Source organism: Balaenoptera acutorostrata, chromosome 4 (genome assembly GCF_949987535.1).
Source record: "Balaenoptera acutorostrata chromosome 4, mBalAcu1.1, whole genome shotgun sequence".
NCBI classification, from domain to species: domain Eukaryota; kingdom Metazoa; phylum Chordata; class Mammalia; order Artiodactyla; family Balaenopteridae; genus Balaenoptera; species Balaenoptera acutorostrata.
This window is the reverse complement of record NC_080067.1, coordinates 84,657,053-84,682,904: the sequence shown is the minus strand read 5'-3', so window position 1 is coordinate 84,682,904 and position 25,852 is coordinate 84,657,053. Positions and strand designations below refer to the sequence as shown.

The window sequence follows — 25,852 nt, the reverse complement described above, 5'->3', positions numbered from 1 at the left end:
AAGATAAATCAGCATTTTTCACTCACTGCAGGTTGGGAACGGTCAAGAGCTTGCTGCCAGATGTGTAAAATCAGGATGTAGGATGGGGAAGGTGAACACTGATTCAGGGCCTGTTATGTATCACACTGAGTGTTCTTTACCTCATTTAATCCTTATAATAACCCTCCTAGATAGGTACTCTGATCCCTATTTGTTAGAGGAAGAAACTGAGGCTTAGAGAGGTAGAATAGCTTGTGTGACATACAGTTAGGAAGTGGCAGATGCAGGAACTGAACTTGTTCTATCTGGTACCAAATGCTGTGTTTTTTCCATTTCATCATGCTGCCTTCTTGATGAGCATGCTGACTCATTTGGGAAGTTATGTAAGCTTGTAAATCACATTGAGATTCCAGATAATGTGACTGCATAAAGAAGAACAAAGTATTGCCATGATAGCTTAGGTGCAGTGGCAGTGGAGGGAGGCACTCCACTGCCTGGGAAGGATTATGCAAAACTGTTGAGGTGTAAAGGGCTGCACTAGCAGAATCCAAACCAGAAGCAATCATTTGTCCCTCCCCCTCCCAGCCTGTTCTGTAAGTAGACAAGGTTTTAATGATACATATATGAATAAAGCTCTCTCTCCATTGAATTCACAATTGGACTCAGTTGGACTCAAAGTCCAATCAAAACTTTGTTCATATGCAAAAGGTATGCCAAAGGTGCCCAGGATCATAAGGTCAAGTACCACTCAAGACAGTCACCTCCATCAGGGTAAATAAGCAAGGTTGTTCTTTAGCATCATCCATATACCCTTTTTATTAAATAGAGAAGTGCCAGAACTAGATTTGCACTTTGGAAAGTTATCTGTGGGCTTTGTGTGGAGAGAGAGCAAGAAGGGAGGTGATGTAGTGAGTGCTGTTAGTGCCCTGCCATGTCCCCTCCTTATTCACCACTATACACTGAAGGCCTGTGACCCTCTGCCTTCTGACTGGCAGCATGCTCAGCCTGTACACAGTGCAAGACTTCTTGCCCCTGAGAGCAGCCATCAAGCGATGATGGGTGGAGAGGTGGTGGATAAATACCCCAGCTCCCTTGCCCATCAGTTGGGATGACTCTGAGGTGTGTTCTATAATGTACCCCAGAGTTTTCCAGTAGGATGGAGCTCCAATGTCCTGCAGTGCTTGATAACACACCCTATATTGGCTTCTTTCACTTCCCCTACTCAGTTCCCAGGTCTCCTGGGATCACCTGTAGAATAAATGATCCATACTCAAATCCTTGTCTCAGGCCTCTGTTTTTGGGGGAACCCAAATGAAGATGTTCCCATACCTCAGTGTAGAGATAGATAATGGGGGTCCAAAAGGAGCTGAAGTGGGAATGGAGAGGAGGGGATGGATATGAGCAATATTCACCCTGAGATTTAGGACTTTAGAACTGGTAAAATGGAGCACCAGAGAGAGGGGAGGGAAAAAAGACTCTACAAGGACTCTGGGTCTTGACCTTGAGCTCCTGGAAGGTGGCTAATGCCTTGAACTGAACAAGGGAATATATTTTGGGGTAAGAAAGTAAATCCAATTTCAAATATGTAGGAGAAAGTGGCATCTGGCTCTGTGATGTCATTTACAAGAGTGAAAGTACCAACTTTGCCAAAAGCATCTTTCCAACCTGCTTACCCTAGTGCTTGAAATTCCATATTACTCATTCCTTTGGCTTGCTTTTTCCAGAATCCTATTTTTAAAATGCTCCTGAGATTATTGATAATTTTGTTTCATGTGATAATAGCATTGTGGTTATGTAGGGAAAAAACCTTCTTAACAGTTAGAAATATATGCTGAAGTATTTATGGGTAAAACAAAATACTGTCAGAGATTGCTTTAAAATAATCCAGCAAAAACAAAAGTGAAATGTATATGTCGGGGGATAGATAAAATGACATTGACAAAATATTTGAAACTGTAAAAGCTGAGGAATGAGTACATGGGGTTGGTTCATTATACCATTTCCTCTCCATTTGTGTATATTTGAAGATTTCAATTAAAAAAAAAAAAAGAAGTCACCCTGATTTTTTTAAAAATTTTATTTATTTATTTATTTATTTATTTATTTATTTATTTTTGGCTGTGTTGGGTCTTCGTTCCTGTGCGAGGGCTTTTTCCAGTTGCGGCAAGCGGGGGCCACTCTTCATCACGGTGCGCGGGCCTCTCACTATCGCGGCCTCTCTTGTTGCAGAGCACAGGCTCCAGACGCACAGGCTCAGTAGTTGTGGCACACGGGCCTAGTTGCTCTACGGCATGTGGGATCTTCCCAGACCAGGGCTCGAACCCGTGTCCCCTGCATTGGCAGGCAGACTCTCAACCACTGTGCCACCAGGGAAGCCCCACCCTGATATTTTAATGATGGTCCTGGGAGGATATCACATCCAACTGTCTTTACCACTTGTGAAAAAACTACCACAAAAGTGTATTTTAAAACTTTGGTTGGGGACTCCTGTGGTGGTCCAGTAGGTAAGACTCTGCACTCCCAATGCAGGGGGCCCAGGTTCGATCTCTGGTCGGGGAAGTAGATCCTGCATGCATGCTGCAACTAAGAGTCTGCATGCTGCAACTAAAGATCCCACAGGCCACAACTAAGACCCAGTGTAGCCAAAATGAAAATAATGAATAAATAAATATGTTTTAAAAACCCTTTGGTTGGACTTTATGTTTTTAGAACATTAAGAAGAAAAGGGAGGCTGGTCTTTTTAAGAAATAGACTTTTGATGGATGGAGAACCAAGATGGCAGAGTATAAGGACGTGCTCTCACTCCCTCTTGCAAGAACACCAGAATCACAACTAACTGCTGAACAATCATTGACAGGAAAACACTGGAACTCACCAAAAAAGATACCCCACATCCAAAGACAAAGGAGAAGCCGCAATGAGATGGTAGGAGGGGGGCAATCACAATAAAATCAAATCCCATAACTGCTGGGTGGGTGACTCACAAACTCGAGAACACTTATACCAACTGGAGTGAAGGTTCTGAGCCCCAAGTCAGGCTTCCCAACCTGGGAGTCCAGCAACGGGAGGAGGAATTCCTAAAGAATCAGAGTTTGAAGGCTAGCGGGATTTGATTGCAGGACTCTGACAGGACTGGGGGAAAAAGAGACTCCACTCTTGGAGGGCACACACAAAGTAGTGTGCACATCGGGACCCAGGGGAAGGAGCAGTGACCCCATAGGAGACTGAACCAGACCTACCTGCTAGTGTTGGAGGGTCTCCTGCAGAGGTGGGGGGTGGCTGTGGCTCACCGTGAGGACAAGAACACTGGCAGCAGAAGTTCTGGGAAGTACTCCTTGGCGTGAGCCCTCCCAGAGTCCGCCATTAGCCCCACCAAAGAGCCGGGTAGGCTCCAGTGTTGGGTTGCCTCAGGCCAAACAACCAACAGGGAGGGAACCCAGCCCCACCCATCAGCAGACAAGCAGATTAACGTTTTACTGAGCTATGCCCATCACAGCAACACCCAGCTCTACCCACCACCAGTCCCTCCCACCAGAAGACTTGCTCAAGCCTCTTAGATAGCCTCATCCACCAGAGGGCAGACAGCAGAAGAAAGAAGAACTACAATCCTGCAGCCTGTGGAACAAAACTACCTTCACAGAAAGATAGACAAGATGAAAAGGCAGAGGGCTATGTACCAGATGAAGGAACAAGATAAAACCGCAGAAAAACAACTAAATGAAGTGGAGATAGGCAACCTTCCAGAAAAAGAATTCAGAATAATGATAGTGAAGATGATCCAGGACCTCGGAAAAACAATGGAGGCAAAGAACGAGAAGATGCAAGAAATGTTTAACAAAGACCTAGAAGAATTAAAGAACAAACAAACAGAGATGAACAACACAATAACTGAAATGAAAACTACACTAGAAGGAATCAATAGCAGAATAACTGAGGCAGAAGAACGGATAAGTGACCTGGAAGACAGAATGGTGGAATTCACTGCTGTGGAACAGAATAAAGTAAAAAGAATGAAAAGAAATGAAGACAGCCTAAGAGACCTCTGGGACAACATTAAATGCAACAACATTCGCATTATAGGGGTCCCAGAAGGAGAAGAGAGAGAGAAAGGACCAGAGAAAATATTTGAAGAGATTATAGTCAAAAACTTCCCTAACATGGGAAAGGAAATAGCCACCCAAGTCCAGGAAGCACAGAGAGTCCCATACAGGATAAACCCAAGGAGAAACATGCTGAGACACACAGTAATCAAATTGGCAAAAATTAAAGATAAAGAAAAATTATTAAAGGCAGCAAGGGAAAAATGACAAATAACATACAAGGGAACTCCCATAAGGTTAACAGCTGATTTTCCAGCAGAAGCTCTACAAGCCAGAAGGGAGTGGCATGATATACTTAAAGTGATGAAAGGGAAGAACCTACAACCAAGATTACTCTACCCCGCAAGGATCTCATTCAGATTCGATGGAGAAATCAAAAGCTTTACAGACAAGAAAAAGCTAAGAGAATTCAGCACCACCAAATCAGCTCTACAACAAATGCTAAAGGGAACTTCTCTAAGTGGGAAACACAAGAGAAAAAAAGGACCTACAAAAACAAACCCAAAACGATTCAGAAAATAGTAATAGGAACCTACATATCGATAATTACCTTAAACGTGAATGGATTAAATACCCCAACCAAAAGACACAGGCTTGCTGAATGGATACAAAAACAAGACCCATATATATGCTGTCTACAAGAGACCCACTTCAGACCTAGGGACACATACAGACTGAAAGTGAGGGAATGGAAAAAGATATTCCATGCAAATAGAAATCAAAAGAAAGGTGTAGTAGCAATACTCATATCAGATAAAATAGACCTTAAAATAAAGAATGCTACAAGAGACAAGGAAGGACACTAATAATGATCAAGGGATCAATCCAAGAAGAAGATATAACAATTATAAATATATATGCACCCAACATAGGAGCACCTCAATACATAAGGCAACTGCTAACAGCTATAAAAGAGGAAATCGACAGTAACACAGTAATAGTGGGGGACTTTAACACGTCACTTACACCAATGGACAAGTCATCCAAAATGAAAATAAATAAGGAAACAGAAGCTTTAAATGATACAATAGATCAGATAGATTTAATTGATATTTATAGGACATTCCATCCCAAAACAGCAGATTACACTTTCTTCTCAAGTGCTCATGGAACATTCTCCAGGACAGATCACATCTTGGGTCACAAATCAAGCCTCAGTAAATTTAAGAAAATTGAAATCATATCAAGCATCTTTTCTGACCACAACGCTATGGGATTAGAAATGAATTACAGGGAAAAAAACGTAAAAAACACAAACACATGGAGGCTAAACAATACATTAGTAAATAACCAAGAGATCACTGAAGAAATCAAAGAGAAAATCAAAAAATACCTAGAGACAAATGACAATGAAAACACGACGATCCAAAACCTATGGGAAGTAGCAAAAGCAGTTCTAGGAGGGAAGTTTATAGCTAGACAAGCCTACCTCAAGAAACAAGAAAAATCTCAAATAAACAATCTAACCTTACACCATAAAGAACTGGAGAAACAAGAACAAACAAAACCCAAAGTTAGCAGAAGGAAAGAAATCATCAAGATCAGAGCAGAAATAAATGAAATAGAAACAAAGAATAGCAAAGATCAATAAAACTAAAAGCTGGTTCTTTGAGAAGATAAACAAAATTGATAAACCATTAGCCAGACTCATCAAGAAAAAGAGGGAGAGGACTCAAATCAATAAAATTAGAAATGAAAAAGGAGAAGTTACAACAGACACCGCAGAAATACAAAGCATCCTGAGACTACTACAAGCAACTCTATGCCAATAAAATGGACAACCTGGAAGAAATGGACAAATTCTTAGAAAGGTATAACCTTCTAAGACTGAACCAGGAAGAAATAGAAACTATGAACAGACCAATCACAAGTAATGAAATTGAAACTGTGATTAAAAATCTTCCAACAAACAAAAGTCCAGGACCAGATGGCTTCACAGGTCAATTCTATCAAACATTTAGAGAAGAGCTAACACCCATCCTTCTCAAACTCTTCCAAAAAATTGTGGAGGAAGGAACACTCCCAAACTCATTCTATGAGGCCACCATCACCCCGATACCAAAACCAGACAAAGATACTACAAAAAAAGAAAATTACAGACCAATATCACTGATGAATATAGATGCAAAAATCCTCAACAAAATACTGGCAAACAGAATCCAAAAACACATTAAAAGGATCATACACCACAATCAAGTGGGATTTATCCCAGGGATGCAAGGATTCTTCAATATACGCAAATCAATCAATGTGATACACCATATTAACAAATTGAAGAATAAAAACCATATGATCATCTCAATAGATGCAGAAAAAGCTTTTGACAAAATTCAACACCCATTTATGATAAAAACTCTCCAGAAAGTGGGCATAGAGGGAACCTACCTCAACATAATAAAGGCCATATATGACAAACCCACAGCAAACATCATTCTCAATGGTGGAAAACTGAAAGCATTTCCTCTAAGATCAGGAACAAGACAAGGATGTCCACTCTCGCCACTATTATTCAACATAGTTTTGGAAGTCCTAGCCACGGCAATCAGAGAAGAAAAAGAAATAAAAGGAAAACAAAGTGGAAAAGAAGAAGTAAAACTATCACTGTTTGCAGATGACATGATACTATACATAGAGGATCCTAAAGATGCTACCAGAAAAGTACTAGAGCTAATCAATGAATTTGGTAAAGTTGCAGGATACAAAATTAATGCACAGAAATCTCTTGCGTTCTTATACACTAATGATGAAAAATCTGAAAGAGAAATTAAGGAAACACTCCCATTTACCATTGCAACAAAAAGAATAAAATACCTAGGAATAAACCTACCTAGGGAGACAGAAGACCTGTGTGCAGAAAACTATAAGACACTGATGAAAGAAATTAAAGATGATACCAACAGATGGAGAGATACACCATGTTCTTGGATTGGAAGAATCAATATTGTGAAAATGACTATACTACCCAAAGCAATCTACAGATTCAATGCAATCCCTATCAAATTACCAATGGCATTTTTTACAGAACTAGAACAAAAAATCTTAAAATTTGTATGGAGACACAAAAGACCCTGAATAGCCAAAGCAGTCTTGAGGGAAAAAAACGGAGCTGGAGGAATCAGATCCCTTGACTTCAGACTATACTACAAAGCTACAGTAATCAAGACAATATGGTACTGGCACAAAAGCAGAAACATAGATCAATGGAACAAGATAGAAAGCCCAGAAATAAACCCATGCATGTATGGTCAACTAACCTATGACAAAGGAGGCAAGAATATACAGTGGAGAAAAGACAGCCTCTTCAATAAGTGGTGCTGGGAAAACTGGACAGCTACATGTAAAAGAATGAAATTAGAACACTCCCTAACAGCATACAGAAAAACAAACTCAAAATGGATTCAAGACCTAAATGTAAGACTGGACACTATAAAACTCTTAGAGGAAAACATAGGAAGAACACTCTTTGACATTAATCACAGCAAGGTCTTTTTTGATCCACCTCCTAGAGTAATGGAAATAAAAACAAAAATAAACAAATGGGACCGAATGAAACTTCAAAGCTTTTGCACAGCAAAGGAAACCATAAACAAGACGAAAAGACAACCTTCAGAATGGGAGAAAATATTTGCAAACGAAGCAACTGACAAAGGAGTAATCTCCAAAATATGCGAGCAGCTCAATATCAAAAAAACAAACAATCCAATCTAAAAATGGGCAGAAGACCTAAATAGACATTTCTCCAAAGAAGACATACAGATGGCCAAGAAGCACATGAAAAGCTGCTCAACATCACTAATGATTAGAGAAATGCAAATCAAAACTACAATGAGGTATCACCTCACAGCACTTAGAATGGGCATCATCAGAAAATCTACAAACAATAAATGCTGGAGAGGGTGTGGAGAAAAGGGAACCCTCTTGCATTGTTGGTGGGAATGTAAATTGATACAGCCACTATGGAGAACAGTATGGAGGTTCCTTAAATAACTAAAAATAGAATTACCATATGACCCAGCAATCCCACTACTGGGCATATACCCAGAGAAAACCATAATTCAAAAAGACACATGCACTCCAATGTTCACTGCAGCACTGTTTACAATAGCCAGGTCATGGAAGCAACCTAAATGCCCATCAACAGAAGGATGGATTAAGAAGATGTGGTACATATATACAATGGAATATTACTCAGCCATAAAAAGGAACGAAATTGGGTCATTTGTTGAGACATGGATAGATCTACAGACTGTCACACAGAGTGAAGTAAGTCAGGAAGTGAAAAACAAATATCGTATATTAATGCATATATGTGGAACCTAGAAAGACGGTACAGATGAGCCGGTTTGCAAGGCAGAAATAGAGACACAGATGTAGAGAACAAATGTATGGACACCAAGGGTGGAAAGCGGCAGGGGGGAGGGGGGGGTGGTGGTGTGATGAATTGGGAGATTGGGATTGACGTGTATACACTGATGTGTATTAAATTGATGACTAATAAGAATCTGCTGTTTAAAAAAAAAAAAAAAATTAAATTAAAAAAAATAAGCAAATAACTCCATGAATAAATGTAAAATGTTTAGAAAATTGGAGTTTATTTAAGTACTTATTTATACTTTCTTTTTTTTTTAAAACCAACTTTAAGTTCAAATACAGGAGATAAGTAAATTATAATTATTTGCTCTTGCTGGAATTTTATGTATCCATAATATTATGGATAATGATATGGATATTATTATCCATAATAAAGACTAAAGAAAAATGCTTACATACAATCTTAAGTGAAAAAGCAGCATACAGTATATCTATAGCACGATTACAATGTTTTAAAAACATCCTCTACATGGAACAAAGTTTGGAAAAAATGACAAAAAATCTTGTGATTGTTCTGAGGTTGTAGAAATATGGATTCTTAAAACTATTTTGATTTTTCATTCTATCTTAAAATTTTCCTATAATGAAATGTATTTGGAATGGAAAAAATGTTAAAAAATAAACCAAAGAACTTCATTTTACTTTTTATCCATGTTTGATCCAGGGTAATGAAGATGCTAATAGGAATAAAAGAAGCTAAAGATATTTAGTTTTATGTTGAGAACATAAATATAATTTGGCAGGAAATCTGAGCAAGTGATGGTAAGTTATATCTTAGCTGCCCTCAGCCCTATACAAGTGAAGTAACCTCATCACTGGGCCTCCATCCATTTTGCTTGATCAAGGTGACTATGAAACATTGAGAAGATCTGTTCACCTGAAGATCACACTAATGGTAACAGAATAGAGTGCTAGCAATAGGTCTCTCTCTAGACCTCAGGAGCTTAAATTTGTACGCCAACATTTTTCGTTAGCCATCTCGCTGGCATTTTTAAGAAGTCATAAGAGTTAGACTCTGTTTCAGGGGCCCTGACAGTCTTTCAAGGGCCAGACTGATGCTGCATTTTAGAAAGCTAGAGTCTACCCGGGCAAAAATGTGAACTATATCTTTTAGCTGGAGAGAGAACTTCTCTCCAAGACTATTAAACCAAAGCTGTACTGCACCCACCCACAATATCTACAGAGCTCTTTCACAGCGGTGGGGCAGGGGGGAGTAGTTTCTGCTAGCTGACTCCAAAATTGAAACATTGGCTGTCATTTGGAAACATGAAATTTAGTCGCTTTCTTGAAGAGGCTTTTACTAAAGCCTAAGAAAAGATACACGAACAATTTCATTATAATCTAATCAGGACTAGAGCCGGGCTGTGCACAGGGTTCTGAGCCAGGCTCTTCAGGGCACGTGTAAAACAGGAAACCGAACTTGCTCTTAAAGGAGAGGGAGAGAAAAACAACCATAACATTGCCTGCAATAACAAGTAGAATAAAAGAAGTAGTGAACATACTTAAGGAAGAGAAAAATCACCTCTGCTTGGATGTTTTATGGAAAGGTTTCCAGAAAATTGGACATTTGAAGTGGACTTTGATGGATATAATATTTCAGTAGGCCACAGACAGCAGGGAGGGCATAGAGTCGTATTGATGGGGGGAATAATATCATCAAGCAAAGGAAAAAGTGAAAAAAGGGGCAACGTTTTCTGTTCCAAATTTTTAAAAAATGCAAGAGGCCCTATAAACCAAGGCCCCTAGGAGTTGTGGCTCAGTCTATGGCTGTGCTTTGTTTTGCTGAGCATAGACTCAGAGGCAGGTAGAGGATGAGGTAGCTTGGCTAGAGGGGCTCCTAGAGCAGACTTGGCAGGGGGCAAAAGAAGAGGGATGAGACACCTCAAAGCTGTTGTAGAAATAAGAACTAGGGGGAAAAGCAGAGATGTTAAAAGGGCATTGTTAGGGCATTTTGCTTTGTGATGTACCCCCTCCTCTGTAACTACACAAAATCTTCAGTAAAAGTCTACATTACTGGACAATGGTTTTTCTTCCTTGAATTTTTAATTTGGGGTTGGGGGCACGGCGGGGAGAGGTGATGAGTATGGAGTATGGCGTGGAAGTGAGGATGGGATGAAAGCAGAGGCAGCAAGAAGGGTGTAGGCATGTTTGGTTAATGTATTCTCTTTGAAGTGAAGATAGACAACTGGTCATTTATTCATTCATCACTGCTACGATATGCCAGGCACTGTGCTAGTGTTGGGATAGAGGCTGAGTCAAGCCTGATGTAGTCCTGGTCTTCAAAGAGCCTACATTCTAACGTGGGGGGTGAGGAGAGACAGGGATTAGCTAAATAATACAAAATGTAAAGTTAGGATTGGAGTTAGTGCTGTAAAGGAGAGGTCTATAGTGCTATGAAAGCTCATAGGAGAATTTGACCTTGTTGGTTAGTTACGGGAATATAGAATTGAGTGAGTTCTGAAGGATGAATAGGAGTGTAGAGTATAATGCTTAAGGCAGAGTGAAAAGTAGGTGCAAAGGCCCTGTGGAAGGAAAGAACTGAAGAGAGGCCAGTGTGGCTGGAGCGCAGACAGTGATGGGGGAGCATGGAGCCAAGTGTAGCTGAAGAGGCAGGGAGCAGACCTCCCTGGATCTTGAAGTTATGCAAGACTTTAATTAGGAGAGATAGGATAACAGATATTTTAAAAGGTCACTCTGGCTGCTGTGTGGGGAAAAAAAATGGGAGTGTGGCAAGTGTGCACATGTATAAGAAAACCAACTAGGAGGCTACTGCTTTTCCCAAGCAAAAGATGATGGTAGGGCAGAACTTTATCCCAAGAAGAAGGCATGACATAGCCTCAGTTAAGAGTATTAACCCTCTTTTATGTTAAATTGACAACTTGCAAGGAAATGTCACCTTACACTTTGTAGGAAACTTATTGTTCCTTTCAAGTACAAATATGTCCTTATGTAAGTGACTTTAGTAGTAAGAACAGATATATGACTAGGATGAAAAGACTGTCTCTGAAGAAGAAGAATGCAAAATGTAATATTCATAAGCTTTTGTTCAGGTCTACATGACAGATGTGTTTCTAAGTGTACTGTATATTTTAAGCAGAAATCTTTCTTTTTTCCTGGTTCGTTTGTATACCGCACAATAAGTGGATGGAGTGAGCGAACCATTATGTATGAACTGCTTTGTCTTTATGGTAAAAACAATTCACAGATGTATGCACATTAAAATGTTTTCATATCACCTTCAATTCACCCTGTGTATTCTAATTTCGCTCAAGGAGAAATGAACAAACCACAATGGCATTGGAAGATTATAACACAACTCTATGTTAGAAATAGATCAAGTAGACAAAGATGAATAAAGATATGAGAGATCCAAAGCACACAATTAACAAGCTTGATCTAACCTTGCACTCAATGAATACAGGATATACATTCTTTTAAAGCTCACATGGAACTATTATAAAAATGACTATGTATACACAGGGAATATAGCCAATATTTTATAATAACCTTTATAAATGGAATATAACCTTTAAAATAAATGGAATATAACCTTTAAAAATTGTGAATCACTATACTGTACACCTGTAGCTTATATAATATTGTACAGCAACTATACTTCAATTAAAAAATGACTATGTGTGGGACTGCCCTGGTGGCGCAGTGGTTAGTAATCCACCTGCCAATGCAGGGGAAACAGGTTTGATCCCTAGTCCGGGAAGATCCCACATGCCGCGGAGCAACTAAGCCTGTGCGCCACAACTACTGAGCCTGTGCTCTAGAGCCCACGAGCCACAACTACTGAAGCCCACACGCCTAGAGGCCGTGCTCCGCAACGAGAGACGCCACTGCAATGAGAAGCCCGCACACCGCTTCAAAGAGTAGCCCCCACTCGCCGCAACTAGAGAAAGCCCGTGCGCAGCAATGAAGACCCAACCCAGCCAAAAATAAATAAATAAAGAATAAATAAATTTAAAAAAATCACTTAAAAAAATGACTGTGTGATTATGAGGGTGTGTTCACTTTGTAATAACTAATTGAACAGCATATGTACGATTAATGCATTTTTCTATATGTAGGTTACATTTTTAAAAAAATGGTGTGTTAAAAACAAAACAAACTGAACAAAAAACTCATCATATATGAAGTCCCAAAGGGCTAATATTATACAAAGTTCTCTGACAATAATTCTGTTAAACTAGAAATTAACATTAAAAAGATAGACAAAACAAAACATCTTTTGCATTTCTAAATAACTAATGAGTTGAGGAAAAAAGCATAATGGAAATTTTGAAATACTCAGAGCTACATGACAATGAAAATACTAATAAAAACTTGTGGAGATGTAGCTAAAATGAAAATGTACAGAATTACATGCATAAAAATTATAAAACACAGATAAACAAAAATAAATGAGATAAGCATTCTGCTTAAGAAGCTGGAAGAAGAACATTGGAGTACTCTCAAGAAAAATAGAAGAAAAAAGTGTAAGAGGAAAAATTACTGATTAGAGATAATTTTAAAAATTAAAAATAGTTTATTGAAAAGACAAGGTAGACAGAACTCTAGCAGTATTGAGGAAGAAAAACAAGGAGCAATAAATAAACAGTAATAGAAGCAAAAAGATCATAATTATAAAAGACAATGGAGACTGAAAAGATCATAAGATGAGAAACTCTATGGCAATAAGTTTAAAGAAAGATATTTGAGAAAATGTAAATTACAATAAATGATTCCAGAAGAAAACCTGAACAAACCAACAATCATTACAGAAATTGAATTGATAGCCAAAAGTCTCTCTTGAAAAAATATAGAAGACTCAGACAGTTTTATTAGATAATTTACTAAGCTTTCAAGAATTATAGTTCCTGTCTTGTACAAACCGTTTTGGAGAGTTAAAAGAAAAAAAAAGAAGGAAATCTATCCAACTCATTTCGTTTAAATATATTACCAAAAGTACATAAGAACAAAATAAGAAGAGCCAATTCATTTGTGAACATAAATGGTAAAATTCTATAAAAAATGCTCATAAATTTAATTCATCAATATATTGAAAAACACATGACCATGAAGTAGAGTTACTTCCAGAATGCAAAATGACACCACATCAGAAAAACCTACCAAGGTTCTCTGTCTTTTTTAACAAATTAACAGAGAAAAGACATATAGATCAAGAAATGTGGAAATAGCATTTGATCAATTAAACAATCATTCATTATTTTTAAAAACTTTTGGCAAGAAATAAAAGGGAATTTTATTAACCTGATAGAGCGCTTCTACCAACCCCACAGCAAACATATTTAATGGTGAACTAACAGAAGATTTCCTATTAGAGCTGGGAACAAGATAGGAGATTCACTACTTTTACTATTATATTGTCCTGGAGGTCCTGGCTTATGCAATGAGAGAAAAACAGAAGTATAAAACTTGGAACAGAAAAGGCAAGACTGCTATTTTCACAAGATATGCCTGACTACACAGAACAATTGAAAAGAATATATAGAAAAGCTAATAGGACTGGTAGAAAGTTCAATAAGGGTATTGGTTCCAAGATCAGCATACCAACATCAATAATATTACCATATACCAGCAATAACCATTTAGAAAATATAATAGGAAAAATAAACAATTAACAATAGCAATGAAATCTATAATGTAGCAGGAATTAATCTAAAAGAAGAGGCCAGAATTCTTTATAGAGAAAGTTACAAAACATGATTGAAGGAAATAAAAGACCTAACTAATGAATGGGAAGATACAATATTATAAGGATGTTTGTTCTCAGGTCAAGCTATAACTTTAGTGCAATTCCAATAAAAATCCCAATGGATTATTTTTTTTCATGGAACTTGATAGCTTAATACTAAAATTCTTCTGAAAGAGAAAGGGAAAAAAAAGTTGCTAAGACAATTGTGAACTATAATAAAACGGAGAGATTTGCCCCATGAAATATCAAGACTTATTAAAAAGCTATGGTAGAAACAAGTAGAAAGTGAGGTATGTTTGTAAGAGGCTGTGTAGTCTCAAAGTGTCTTCTGGATACAATCTGCTTCTTAAGATAGTAGTTCTATGTGAGTCTTTTCCAAATATGATAAGCTTCTTTGACCTAGGTGTATTTGTTAGGGATACAGAAAAACAGTTGTGTAATCTTATTCATGACTAATTTGGACAGTGCCCAAGTCAAAGAGCCACAGATGAGTTGGATACAATGAAAGTCAACCTCCCATGTAGTGCTTTGGGGCAATCTATATTGAATAGTGTCAAACTGACTCAATAATATCCTTGTTTAAAGGAAGAGTTAACACTAGGTAATAAACAAAGGGAAAGTGGGATACGTGAGCTTAGGTGAGACTCTGAAAACTCTGGAGTATTTTTCTTATTCTCCCTTGCAACTGCTGTTCGTTTCAATTTTGGAAGACAAGTTCCCAGGGTGGCTATGCGAAAAAAGAGATGACTTTCCTTGCTACCCCCATGTTCCTGGATCTCCTTGCAATTAAATTAATTCACAAAGCACTCTTGAGTCTCTTCTTTGCAGCCTTAACAAGACTGACAAACAGGAAGATCCAGGTTTGATGGGATTTGAAGTTTATATAATTTGGGGGAGAAGGAGGGGAGAAAAAATCTTTGAGAAAAAGAGATTCAATGATGACTAGAAGAACATTCTACAAATTAGCTTCTAGTTCTGTTTATTTCAAACCTTGTTCTCTTCCTCTACCCTCATTATTTCCAGGGCCAGGCTTCACAGGACAAGTTTATATCACAATACAAACTCTGATCCTGAACCTTCGTGGTACACTAGGTGATGGCAGTATCCCTGGAAGCCATCCTGTACCTGGATGGCTAGCAATAACTTAACTCCACCTGGCATAGATGTGAATCAAATAAATATATCTTACTAAACCCCAACTTTTGTTGGTAAGATCCCCCAAATATCTAAGGCCACCACAATACCACCCAACAGGAGAAAAATGTGATAGAAGGGGGAAGTCAGAGAGGAGAGACACAGCAGTCTTAGGCAATTGTGATTCAAACAGCTTACCTTTACTAATTTTACAAAAACAGAATGACCATGCGAACACATTTTTACGGTCCTTACCGGGGTCGTGGAGAGGGCCCCTGTAAAGAGGGGATGTTTCATTAGCTTGAGAGTATATCCTTTGCTAACATTCAATGTTAGGACAAGATTTTAAAAAATAATAGTAATAGAGAATACTCACTAAATGTCAACTGCTGTTAATCACTGATTAATTAAATCTCTGGGCATTGGGTTTATTTTCAACCCAAAGTGAAGAGTTTATTCCCAAATATACATATGATCCTACTCAATTAAGAGAAGGAATGTTCTTCATATTGTTGCAAGCTGGAACTTACCTTCTTCTTACAGTTTCTGTATTCACCTGTCCATCTTCTGTTCCCTGAAACCCTGCCCCATTTATATAGCTTAACCACCCCTGCATATATGAACTTCTCTCCTTCTACACTTCACCACTTCATCCCCCCTCTTCCGACCAAGTACAGATACATGTATTTAGTCCCTGTAATCCAATAAATTCTGATAAATTCTATTAGGAGATTTCTTAGAGAAGTAAAAATCTTCAAAACATGAAATATACATTGATGATATGACCACCTGTGAAACTGCTGCTCACTGAAATTATTCCATCTGCTAACCCTAGTGCCTACATTCACCCCATCGAAGTCTTGGTCATCCATTTGGAAATATCCAGTTCTCGAACGCAATAGAATCTATTGCAAATCTTGCAAAAGATGTGGAATTTCATGAAATTGATGAAAGTGATGTTGGTGAACTGCTAGATCCACATGCAAAGTTACTAATACAGGGGGATCTTACAGCTGGACCAGGTAGCAAATGAAAAAGAGAAAAATGAATAAGAATGATGATAACATCAGTGCCTCAAAAGGGAATAATCTGGTTTCAAAGGATTAAGAGAGCCTTGGGAAAACTGGACAAAGCCCTCCAGCACTTTTGCAAATATGACCCTGCTGCAAAAAATCAAATGCAGTGAAGCATAATGAGCTACATAAAAATAATGTCCCCACAAATTAACACCTGATTTATCAGAATTAGCACACAGTTGTAATTGTGACCTAAAATGTATTAAATACAAGATAAATTCATTTTCATAATTTATTGGTTGCATTGTTTCAAGCTAAAGTCCCAATCAAGTCTTTTTCTTTCACTATAGAATTCTAGGTCTCCATCTTAAACAGATTCACTCTAAGATGGCCTTTTCTGGGAAAAGGAAGACCTCTTATATTCATCTCTATGTTCCCCAAACATGCACTATTGTAAGAATCCCTTCAAGAAATTGTAAAAAATACAGACTCCTGGGTTCCCCTGAAGACCAATTCTGAATCTACAAGAGCAGAACAAAACCTAGGACTTCATATTTTTAACAGTTATCTGAAGGCATCTGTATGATAATTAAGCAAATGTGGAGGAACTTCCCTGGTGGTGCAGTGGTTAAGAATCCGCCTGCCAACGTAGGGGACACGGGTTCGAGCCCTGGTCAGGGAAGATCCCACATGCCGCAGAGCAACTAAGCCCGCGAGCCACAACTACTGAGCCCACGTGCCACAACTACTGAAGCCCGCATGCCTCGAGCCCATGCTCTGCAACGAGAAGCCACCACAATGAGAAGCCCACGCACCACAACAAAGAGTAGCCCCTGCTCGCCACAAAACCAGACAAAAACCTGTGTGCACAGCAACGAAGACTCAACACAGCCAAAAATAAATAAATAAATAAATAAATAAATAAATAAATAAATAAATGACTTCATTTAAAAAAAAAAGCAAATGTGGAGATAATCCCCTTAACTCATCCAAAACGAAATGATGTTTCTTCTCTCTGTCTCTCTCTCTCCCTCTCTTAACCTTAAAAAGTCTTTTTTTTTTAACTTTGTCAGTGGCTTGTACTCAATGTACTCTTCTTTTTTCTTTTCTTTTTTTTTTCACATGCCCTTCTTCCTAGATCAGCGTCTAATCTGTTAACAAAAGGTTGTTGAAACTATCAATGTAGTCTTTAGAATTTTCAACCTGCTCCTGCTTTTCATTTTATTTTCTTAATATGTTTAAACACCTCAGAAAAAAACAGAACTTTTTTCCCCCTGCTCCTTTAAAATGGAGTGTGAGTGATTTGTCTCAAGTTTCTTTTTTTCTACATTCCCTCAGCCTGCATTCTCCTGAGCTCACTTTGCTCTATATTCATTTGATCATTAAACTGCTTTGCAAATATTATCATATTCTGTCCTTTCTGTACTGCCTGATTGTCAGCTTCTCAGAGACAAACATCTTGTCCTTCATTTCTTCTGTGTTTCCCCCACTGAGCCTAGAAGATTGACTAAGACTGACTAGTGTGCAGTGTGCTTCATGCGGCGAGTGCTTAATAAATATTTTAAAACAGTATTAAAATGTTGAGTAAATTTAACAGCAGTCCTGCTCCTCATCACTTCAAGTGCCAACACTTCCTAGGCCCCTTCTCTGCCTAGTAACCATTTCCCAGCGTACCTACATGTCCCCAGACGCTTCACCCAAGCTGAACCAGCATTCCCTGCCTGAGTTATGGAAATACTGTTTACATGTTTTCCCCTAAGGAGTATCTGACTGGTACCCAAAGACCCTGCCATACAATTTGAAGTTGCCCTTTTTCTGTGGTGATAGTGGGGAGAGGAGAAGGACAGTAGGGGTGGAGAACGTTTCCTTTTAGGTTACCCTCCTTGTTTCCCCAAATCATCTTTCGCAGCAAGACACAATGCCCTTATGCTTATTTTCATATCTCTAAGGATGTTTTTTATTCTTAGCACCTGAAGAGTGCTAGGGATTTTACATAAGAGGTTTTCGTATTTTAACTAAGATATTGTTTCTTTGCGAGGTTTATTCAATACCATTTTTTTCTGACCTATAGTCAGGCAGGGAACACTTCTAACATCATTCTCCTATTAAACATTATTTCATGCCAATGAAAAATACTCTTCTGCTTATGTTGTATGGATCTAATATGGTAACGCACAGAAAAGCTAATTTTCTTTTGCTTGGAAGAGAAATTGTGCTTTGCAAAGTATGTTGGCATCTATTAATTATTTATTTTAATCCTCACAACAGTTTTGCTACGTGGATAGAATAGGGGTCATTATCTCCAGGATAAGGAAGAGGAAACTCCGAGAAGTTAAGTGACTTGTCGCAAGTCACAGAGATGAACCCACACTGAATCAGAATTCCACAGTCAATCCCATTTTCAGTCTCTGCCAGCTCAACTTCACATAATAAGTTCTGTATGTCAGTAGAGATACGGCTGCTAGGAAGGAGCAACAAGCGATAGATTTGGAGGGTGGTAGGGGAAGGGGGGTGGGGAAGGCGAGGAAAGTACCTTGCGCCTGCGCAGATCGCCGCTAGGGGGCCAAGACCGTGAGGAAGGTTGAGGAAAGAGGCTGAACTTCTTGCTAAACTCCATCTTCAACCTCTGGCTGACGCGCAGGCGCACTGCCTCGGGACGAAGGTCAGACTGAAGAGAGCGGGCTTCGGACCGCGCAGGCGCAGTTGTGCGCCGGGTCGCCAAGATGTCGTTCCCCAAGTACAAGCCGTCGCGCCTGGCCACCCTGCCCACTACCCTCGACCCAGCTGAATACGACATATCTCCGGAAACCCGGAAGGCACAAGCCGAGCGTTTGGCCATAAGATCCCGGCTTAAACGGGAGTATCTGCTTCAGTACAACGACCCCAGCCGTCGTGGGGTCATCGTGAGTGAGGGGCCAGCGGGTGGGAATCGAGGGGCCAGAGTCGGGACGGTCCCGTCGGCTGGGCAGCTCAGACCTGACAAGGGGGATCACGCCGCGGGGCGGTCACCGTTCCCGAAAAGTATTTTAGACATGGATCCTCTTCCAGGCCCAGAGAGCAGGCCAGTTCATTAGCCCTTTGACCTTGGGCAGAGAGCTCGGTGGTCAAGAGGACGGGTTCTGGATTCACACCAGGCTGGGTTTGAGCCTCGGCTTGATCACTTCCCGCCTGAGTGATTTTGAGAAAGTTGTTCAACTCTGCTGCTTAGCCTCGGTTTTCCTGTCTGAAAAATGGGGATAATATAGTAATTCCTATCTTATGAGGCTGTTAGGAGGATTAAATGAGACAAGGCACGTGACCGGCCAGCACAGTGCCTGGCTTGTGATGAGTGTTCAGGAAATGTGGGGTGTGTGTGTGTATTTTTTTTAAAGATGTTTTCCACTTTTCAGTTCACAATTATAGCAATACTGCTCTCTTTTGAAGGGTATATAGTGATTTTTCGGTTTATATCTTTTAAAGACCCAAACACCCTACAGCTTGCTGAAGCTTTGGGCTTTGGAGTCAAATGCCGAGGCAGTATGTACTAGCAAACTATATGACTTTGTGCAATATCCCTAACTCTTCTGAACCTTAGTTTTCTAATTTTCATATATGGAAATGGTAGTACATTCTTTATAGAATCGTTGTGAGGTTAAATGAGATAGTCTCTGTAACATTCCCGGCACATAATACATGCCCAGTAAACTGATAGCTATTATTATTTAAGAAGTGTGCTTTTAGATTAAAAAAGAAAAAAGACTTTTCCCAGCAGTTGCATTGGTGTGCCGCAGGAATTTTAGGAAGTTGTGAGAATTGAAAGAAATTTACAATGTGCCAGGCACTACTGAAACTCTTTCTGAATGATATTCAAATATCACAGCTATTCAAAGAGTTAAGCTCTATTACTATCCCCATTTTACAGATGAGAAAGACTACATGGGAAGGACAAGTATGTCATAGAGTGATATACGTTAGCAAGTGATAGAGCAGAATTTGCACCGTAGTCTGTGTAACCCAAAGCATCTCTTAACCATTTGGCTATATTGTCTTCAGCCAGAACCTCATTTACTTGGGAGAAGGTGAGGACAGAGACATTGATTATATACATACTCACACGGTTGGGTTTGATGTGCCGGATAGTAAGATGTAGTAAAAAAAAAAAAAAAAAAAAATGAGACTTTGAGTCAGACAGAGCTGAGGTTTAAACTCCAGATTTTCTTTTTTCCAGTTCTGTGACCCAGGGCAGTTATAGTTTTGCTGTGTTAAACAGGTTTTACACCAGCCTCACTGGTTGTTCTGTTAAGTAAATGAGGGCCTGACAGTTATATATTGAGCAATACATGGAAATTCTTTGCCTAATGTCTAAGAATGATTGATTTAGGGAATAAATCATTGCTCAGGATCTGTTATGTACCAGGTCCTCTTTTAGACACTGCGGTAACAGTGGAGAACAAAACAGGCAAAGACTCCTGTCCTCATAAAGCTTTCTTTCCAGAGGGAAGACAAGTAATAAGTTAAAAAATTAAATCATTTAGTCTGTTAGGTAATGGGAAGTGATAAGAAGAAAAATAAAGCAAGGAAGGGGATTAGGAGTGTGTGTATGTAGTAGAGAGGGAGAGCAGCTGCAGTTTTAGAAAGGCACAGGAAAGGCCTCACTTGGAAGGTGACATTGAAGTTCTCTGAGAAGTGAGGGGAGGGAGCTAGCCATTCAGCTCTCTGGGAAAGTAACATTTTAGTCAGAGGGGACAGCAAATACGAGGGTCCTTCAACAGGAGTGTGCCTTGTTAATCCCCAAAATACTGAAGAGACCATTGTGACTAACATGGAGAAAGGTGAGGGCAGAGTAGGAAGAGATGAGATGGGAAAGTTACTTGGGACTAGATCACACCAAGCCTCATAGGCCATTGAAAGGACTTTTCTGAGTCGGGTGTCCCATAATCAGGACTTACATTTTAACAACATCTCTGGCTGCTTAGTAGAAAAGAGACTCTGGGGGAGCAAAAGCAGGAGCAGGGAGACTAGTTAGGAGCCTTTTACAGTAATCTAATTTCTTAGTTGATGGTGGCTACAAGATGATGGCAGTGGAGTTGGTAAGAAGTGGTCCGTTCTGGTTATGTATTGAAAGTAGAGCCAATTAGGTTAGCTGGCAGATTGGATATGTGGTGTAAGAGAAAGAGAGGACTCAAGGATAACTCCAAGGTTTCTGACTGAAGTGAAGAATGAAGTTGCCTTTTACCAAGATAGGGAAGAGTGTGAAAGGATCAGGGATGAAGGTGGAATGGCATATTGGCAAATCAGTTTGGGATACATCATATTTGGCATCACATTTGCCAATTAGACAATACGTCAGCATTAAGCAGGGAGTGGGATATTATGTCTGCAGTTCAGGGTAGAGGTCTAGGGCTGGAGGCATAGTTTTGGGGAGTCATCAGCCAATAGGTGGATATTTAAAACCATGTGACTAGAGATTATCAAGGGAGTGAATGTAGATAGGAAAGACCCACAGGGTCTGAGGTCCTATATTAAGAGACTGGGAAGATACGGAGGAAGAGAGCAAAAGAGACTAAGAGGGAATGGCCAGAGAGTTAGGAGGAAAGCCAAGCTGGTGTGTGCCCTTGAAGCCAAGTGAAGAAATGATTTCAAGAAGTGGTGTTCATGGGCTTCCCTGGTGGTGCAGTGGTTGAGAACCTGCCTGCCAACGCAGGGGACACGGGTTCGAGCCCTGGTCTGGGAAGATCCCACATGCCGTGGAGCAACTAAGCCCGTGCACCACAACTACTGAGCCCATGCGCCGTAACTACTGAGGCCCAAGCGCCTAGAGCCCATGTTCCGCAACAAGAGAAACCACTGCAATGAGAAGCCCACGCACTGCAACCAAGAGTGGCCCCCGCTCGCCGCAACTAGAGAAAGCCTGCGCCCGCGCGCAGCAACAAAGACCCAATGCAGCCAAAAATAAATAAATAAAATAAATTAAAAAAAAAAAAAAAAGAAGTGGTGTTCACCACGTCACATGCTGCTGATAGTCCTTTGGACGTGGAGTGGTGTCAGAGAAGGAGAACTGTCTCCCACGGCAGGTGTTTTGGAACCTCTTTCAACAATAGTACCTTGTTCAATGAACTATGGTCATGGAGCTATTGGTATTTTTATGAAATGAAATGTCTGTTTCTGGAAGACAGATCTGGCAGATATTAGGTGTAGAGAGGTGACTGGTAGAGAATTCTGGCATGAGAGAGTCATTCAAATGCATTAATAGCAGGAAGGGATAGATACAAGAATAGATAGATGTATTTATCCTTTCAGGTATAGAGCTCAAATGTCCCCTTGAACCTGTATCTTGTGTCTTCACCTTCTTTACTGTCTCTGCAAAGAGTTTGACAAACAGTTTGGTTTAAAATGTTACTGTGAAAGATCCAGTTTAATTATTTATGTCCTACCAATCATGACTTCTTGGCGTTGGTTAAGACCTTGAATGTTCTCCTCACAGCCTAGTATTAAAGTTTTAAAGCTGATTTCATTTGCTTATTTTTATCTATCAGTTAACTGGAGCAAATAATTTTGTAAAATCATTAGGGTATTTAGCTAATTAAATTTAATTACATATTTGGGGTAGATTTGCTATTCTTACATAGTTATTCTAGTATAAATATATTAAAATTGACAGTTACTTTTTTTCTTAACCAAGACAATCTGATTATTTTTCTTTAACAACCTTGTCCTTTCAAAAAAGTATTTTAATAATGTGAAATGTAATAATTTTGCTCTTAAAATACCAGCGAAGTCAGCTTAAAAAATGTAAAGTTCAGAGTTAGCCTACCTCTGACTTCCTCTTCCTGCAGTTTATTTGTAGCCTGGAAAGACCAGTGTGGGCATAGCATTAGAAAAGGTCCTGGAAACAAAGTTCACAGTATGATAGAGCATATGAAATCTGTTTGTCCTCATTGGATATACTGTGTGGTTCTGTTCGTCATACTTCGAGAAAGACAGTGAAGCCAAAAACAATCCAGAAAAGAATAGAAAAAAATGATTTTAAAAAAAGTGCCTTCTCTGACAGCTTAAAATGACTAGGATTCTTAAATCTTAAATAAATAGGAAGCTGAAGGATGATATGAGTCTTTTAAATTCTGAACAGGATCATCAGAGAATTATTCAACAAATACTGGAAATGAAAGATCTTCTTTGAAGCTATTTAGGAATATTCAGGGTATACCCTTAACTGTAGAAGAGAACAAAGGGCATCTCTTGTGCTTCTCCACAGAAGTCCTGATGAGATTGTTTCTTAGTGTAGAACTTAATTTCCTGTATCTTTTGTTTTCATTCATTTTAGGAAGATCCTGCCTTGATTCGTTGGACCTATGCAAGATCAGCAAATGTCTATCCCAATTTCAGACCCACTCCCAAGACCTCACTTTTAGGAGCTCTGTTTGGAATTGGGCCCCTCCTCTTCTGGTATTATGTTTTCAAAACCGACAGAGTAAGTATTAGGACCTTGTGTTTGGTATCTGTGTGATAGGTTCCCTCTGTGCTGGCTGCAGCTCTCTCTCTTGACAGTTCCCATCTTGTCTTTCTACTCTTCCTTCAGTTCCTCCTTTATCTTTATTCCTTTCCAACTGAGTTAAAACAGGAAGTTTCAATTATATGTTTAGTTTTATTGCTTTATTGTTTCATCTCATATAGAAATATACTTTCTTATAAACTACGATTGTCTCTGGGTCTTTCAAATTTAATTTAATGGCTACTCTAGAATTTAAAGTAATGAATTGGTCACTTTAAATATCTAAGACTTGAACTTAGCTCATGAAAGAGTTTTCCTGTTGTGTTTTATTATTATTTTTATTTATTTTTGTTTTCCTGATGTGTTTTAGATCAGGTAAGGAAATTATAATGTGTATATTAAGCAAGAGAATATAGAAATAACTTAAAAAGTTAATTTCTTTTTTCTCATTAGATGTGCAGAAGTTAAACTTTTCTATTCTGATTAATCTTTAGATGTTATCTTTGCAAATTTTTATATCTAGTTTATTTTGTTTGCTTTTAAAAGAGATGTTTATTGGGTTAAGTATTAGCAGAATACATATATCACTTCGTATGCTCCCTGTCTGCATGAATTCCAGTGATGTTGGTCACATTTTGTGAATTAATGTTAAAATATATTAATACTCCAACAACAGAAAAGTCAAAGCAGCCTGTGGGGGGGCTCACTGCCATCAGAGGCCTGGGTATGTGACTGCACAGAAAGCCAAGCTAATCTTTGACACTAGACCACTCTGATACTAGGTCCCCAACCCCAGCCCCCAGGCCTCATGTTCCCAACTACACTGGAGCCCACCCATGTAGCTCTGCCTTAAACTGGCCAGTCCACTCTCCTGGAGTGTATATATTTTGATTATCTGATAAATTATTGCTTAACAGAAAGGTAGGCCACACTTACCTAGAAGGTATTTACATTTTGCTTTCAGTGTATGCTATTTAGTGGGATAATATAATTCTACTTACTAAAATATAGGTGTTTTTCAATAGGAGTGTTTTCTTATGGTCCCTTTATTTCTTCAGATTATTACTTCCTCACTCATACTCTGTAGGCTTTAGACAATAGGGGATTGTAATTAGGCTGGGAGTGTTTCATTCCTGTTTTTCAGAGCTATACCATGAATTGTGCCAGAATGCATTGTTTTTAATGTACTTTTTTTTTTTTTTTTCTATCTGTACAGGATAGGAAAGAAAAACTTATCCGGGAAGGAAAATTGGATCGAACATTTAACATCTCATATTAAGTCTGGCAATGATGACTATATGTACTGTTGTTTAAATGAATCTATTAATCATTAAAAAGTTTTTCTTTCTTAATATTACTTTGATTCAACAAACATTTGCTCTACGTTGTAGAATCCCTACTTTGTAAGAGTTCATAGTTTAGTGAAGAAACAGATTCATGTTCATTCATTCAGTCATTCAACAAATGAGTGTCTGCTATGAGCCAGGCATTGTGCTATTGTGCTTAGATTATAGCAGTCAACAGGACAACTTAGGCCCTGTGCTTAAGGAGTACACACTCTGACAACTGTTTATTCAACAGTTATTATTTGAGTGCTTATTACTACTTAAAACCTAAGCTGTCGTCTGGCTCCAGCCCCAGTGGTAAATGCAGCAGAACAGTTACAACCTTGTGGTTTAAAAAAAAAAAGATAGTGATTCAGGAAAGTGATGTTGGCAAGCTGATGAAGAAGCAGTTCTGTCTAGGGAGATGGCATTTGATTTAGGCTCTGAAGATCACAGGGGCTGACAGAGCAGAATAGGAGCACAAAAGGGCAAGGTGTGTTGGCTATGGCTAGATTGGGGGCCACTGCTGGGTGAGAAGACAGGGAGGCTGAAGAACAGGTAAAATGGTATAGAGCATGGGCTTTGAAGGTCAGATCTGGTCTAGAATCTTAGCTTGAGTTTACCAGGCCCCCCTTTCATCATCTATGGCATGGAGATAGTAATGCCTACTACCTCATAAGGTCATAAAGATGAAAATGAAGTAACAGAGTATTGCTCAATAAAAGCTACCCCATGCTTTGTAGTTTAGTCTT

At 39.1% G+C, this 25,852-nt stretch overlaps 1 protein-coding gene and 1 long non-coding RNA gene across 2 annotated transcripts in view; one reads left to right on the top strand and one right to left on the bottom strand.

Moving 5' to 3' along the window:
• The window catches only part of LOC130708151 (uncharacterized), a 41,434-nt gene extending 22,518 nt beyond the window's left edge, over positions 1-18,916 (bottom strand). The window contains exon 1 of the long non-coding RNA XR_009008235.1: positions 18,838-18,916. This is a non-coding gene — a long non-coding RNA (uncharacterized LOC130708151). The remainder of the gene's footprint in view (positions 1-18,837) is intronic.
• Positions 18,917-18,983: 67 nt separating this feature from the next.
• NDUFB4 (NADH:ubiquinone oxidoreductase subunit B4) lies at positions 18,984-25,132 on the top strand. Its single transcript, XM_007181862.3, has 3 exons — positions 18,984-19,207; positions 23,608-23,754; positions 24,992-25,132. Exons 1-3 carry the CDS (start codon positions 19,028-19,030, stop codon positions 25,052-25,054), a joined length of 390 nt encoding a protein of 129 aa, XP_007181924.1. The 5' UTR covers positions 18,984-19,027; the 3' UTR covers positions 25,055-25,132.
• The last annotated feature ends 720 nt before the right edge of the window (positions 25,133-25,852 follow it).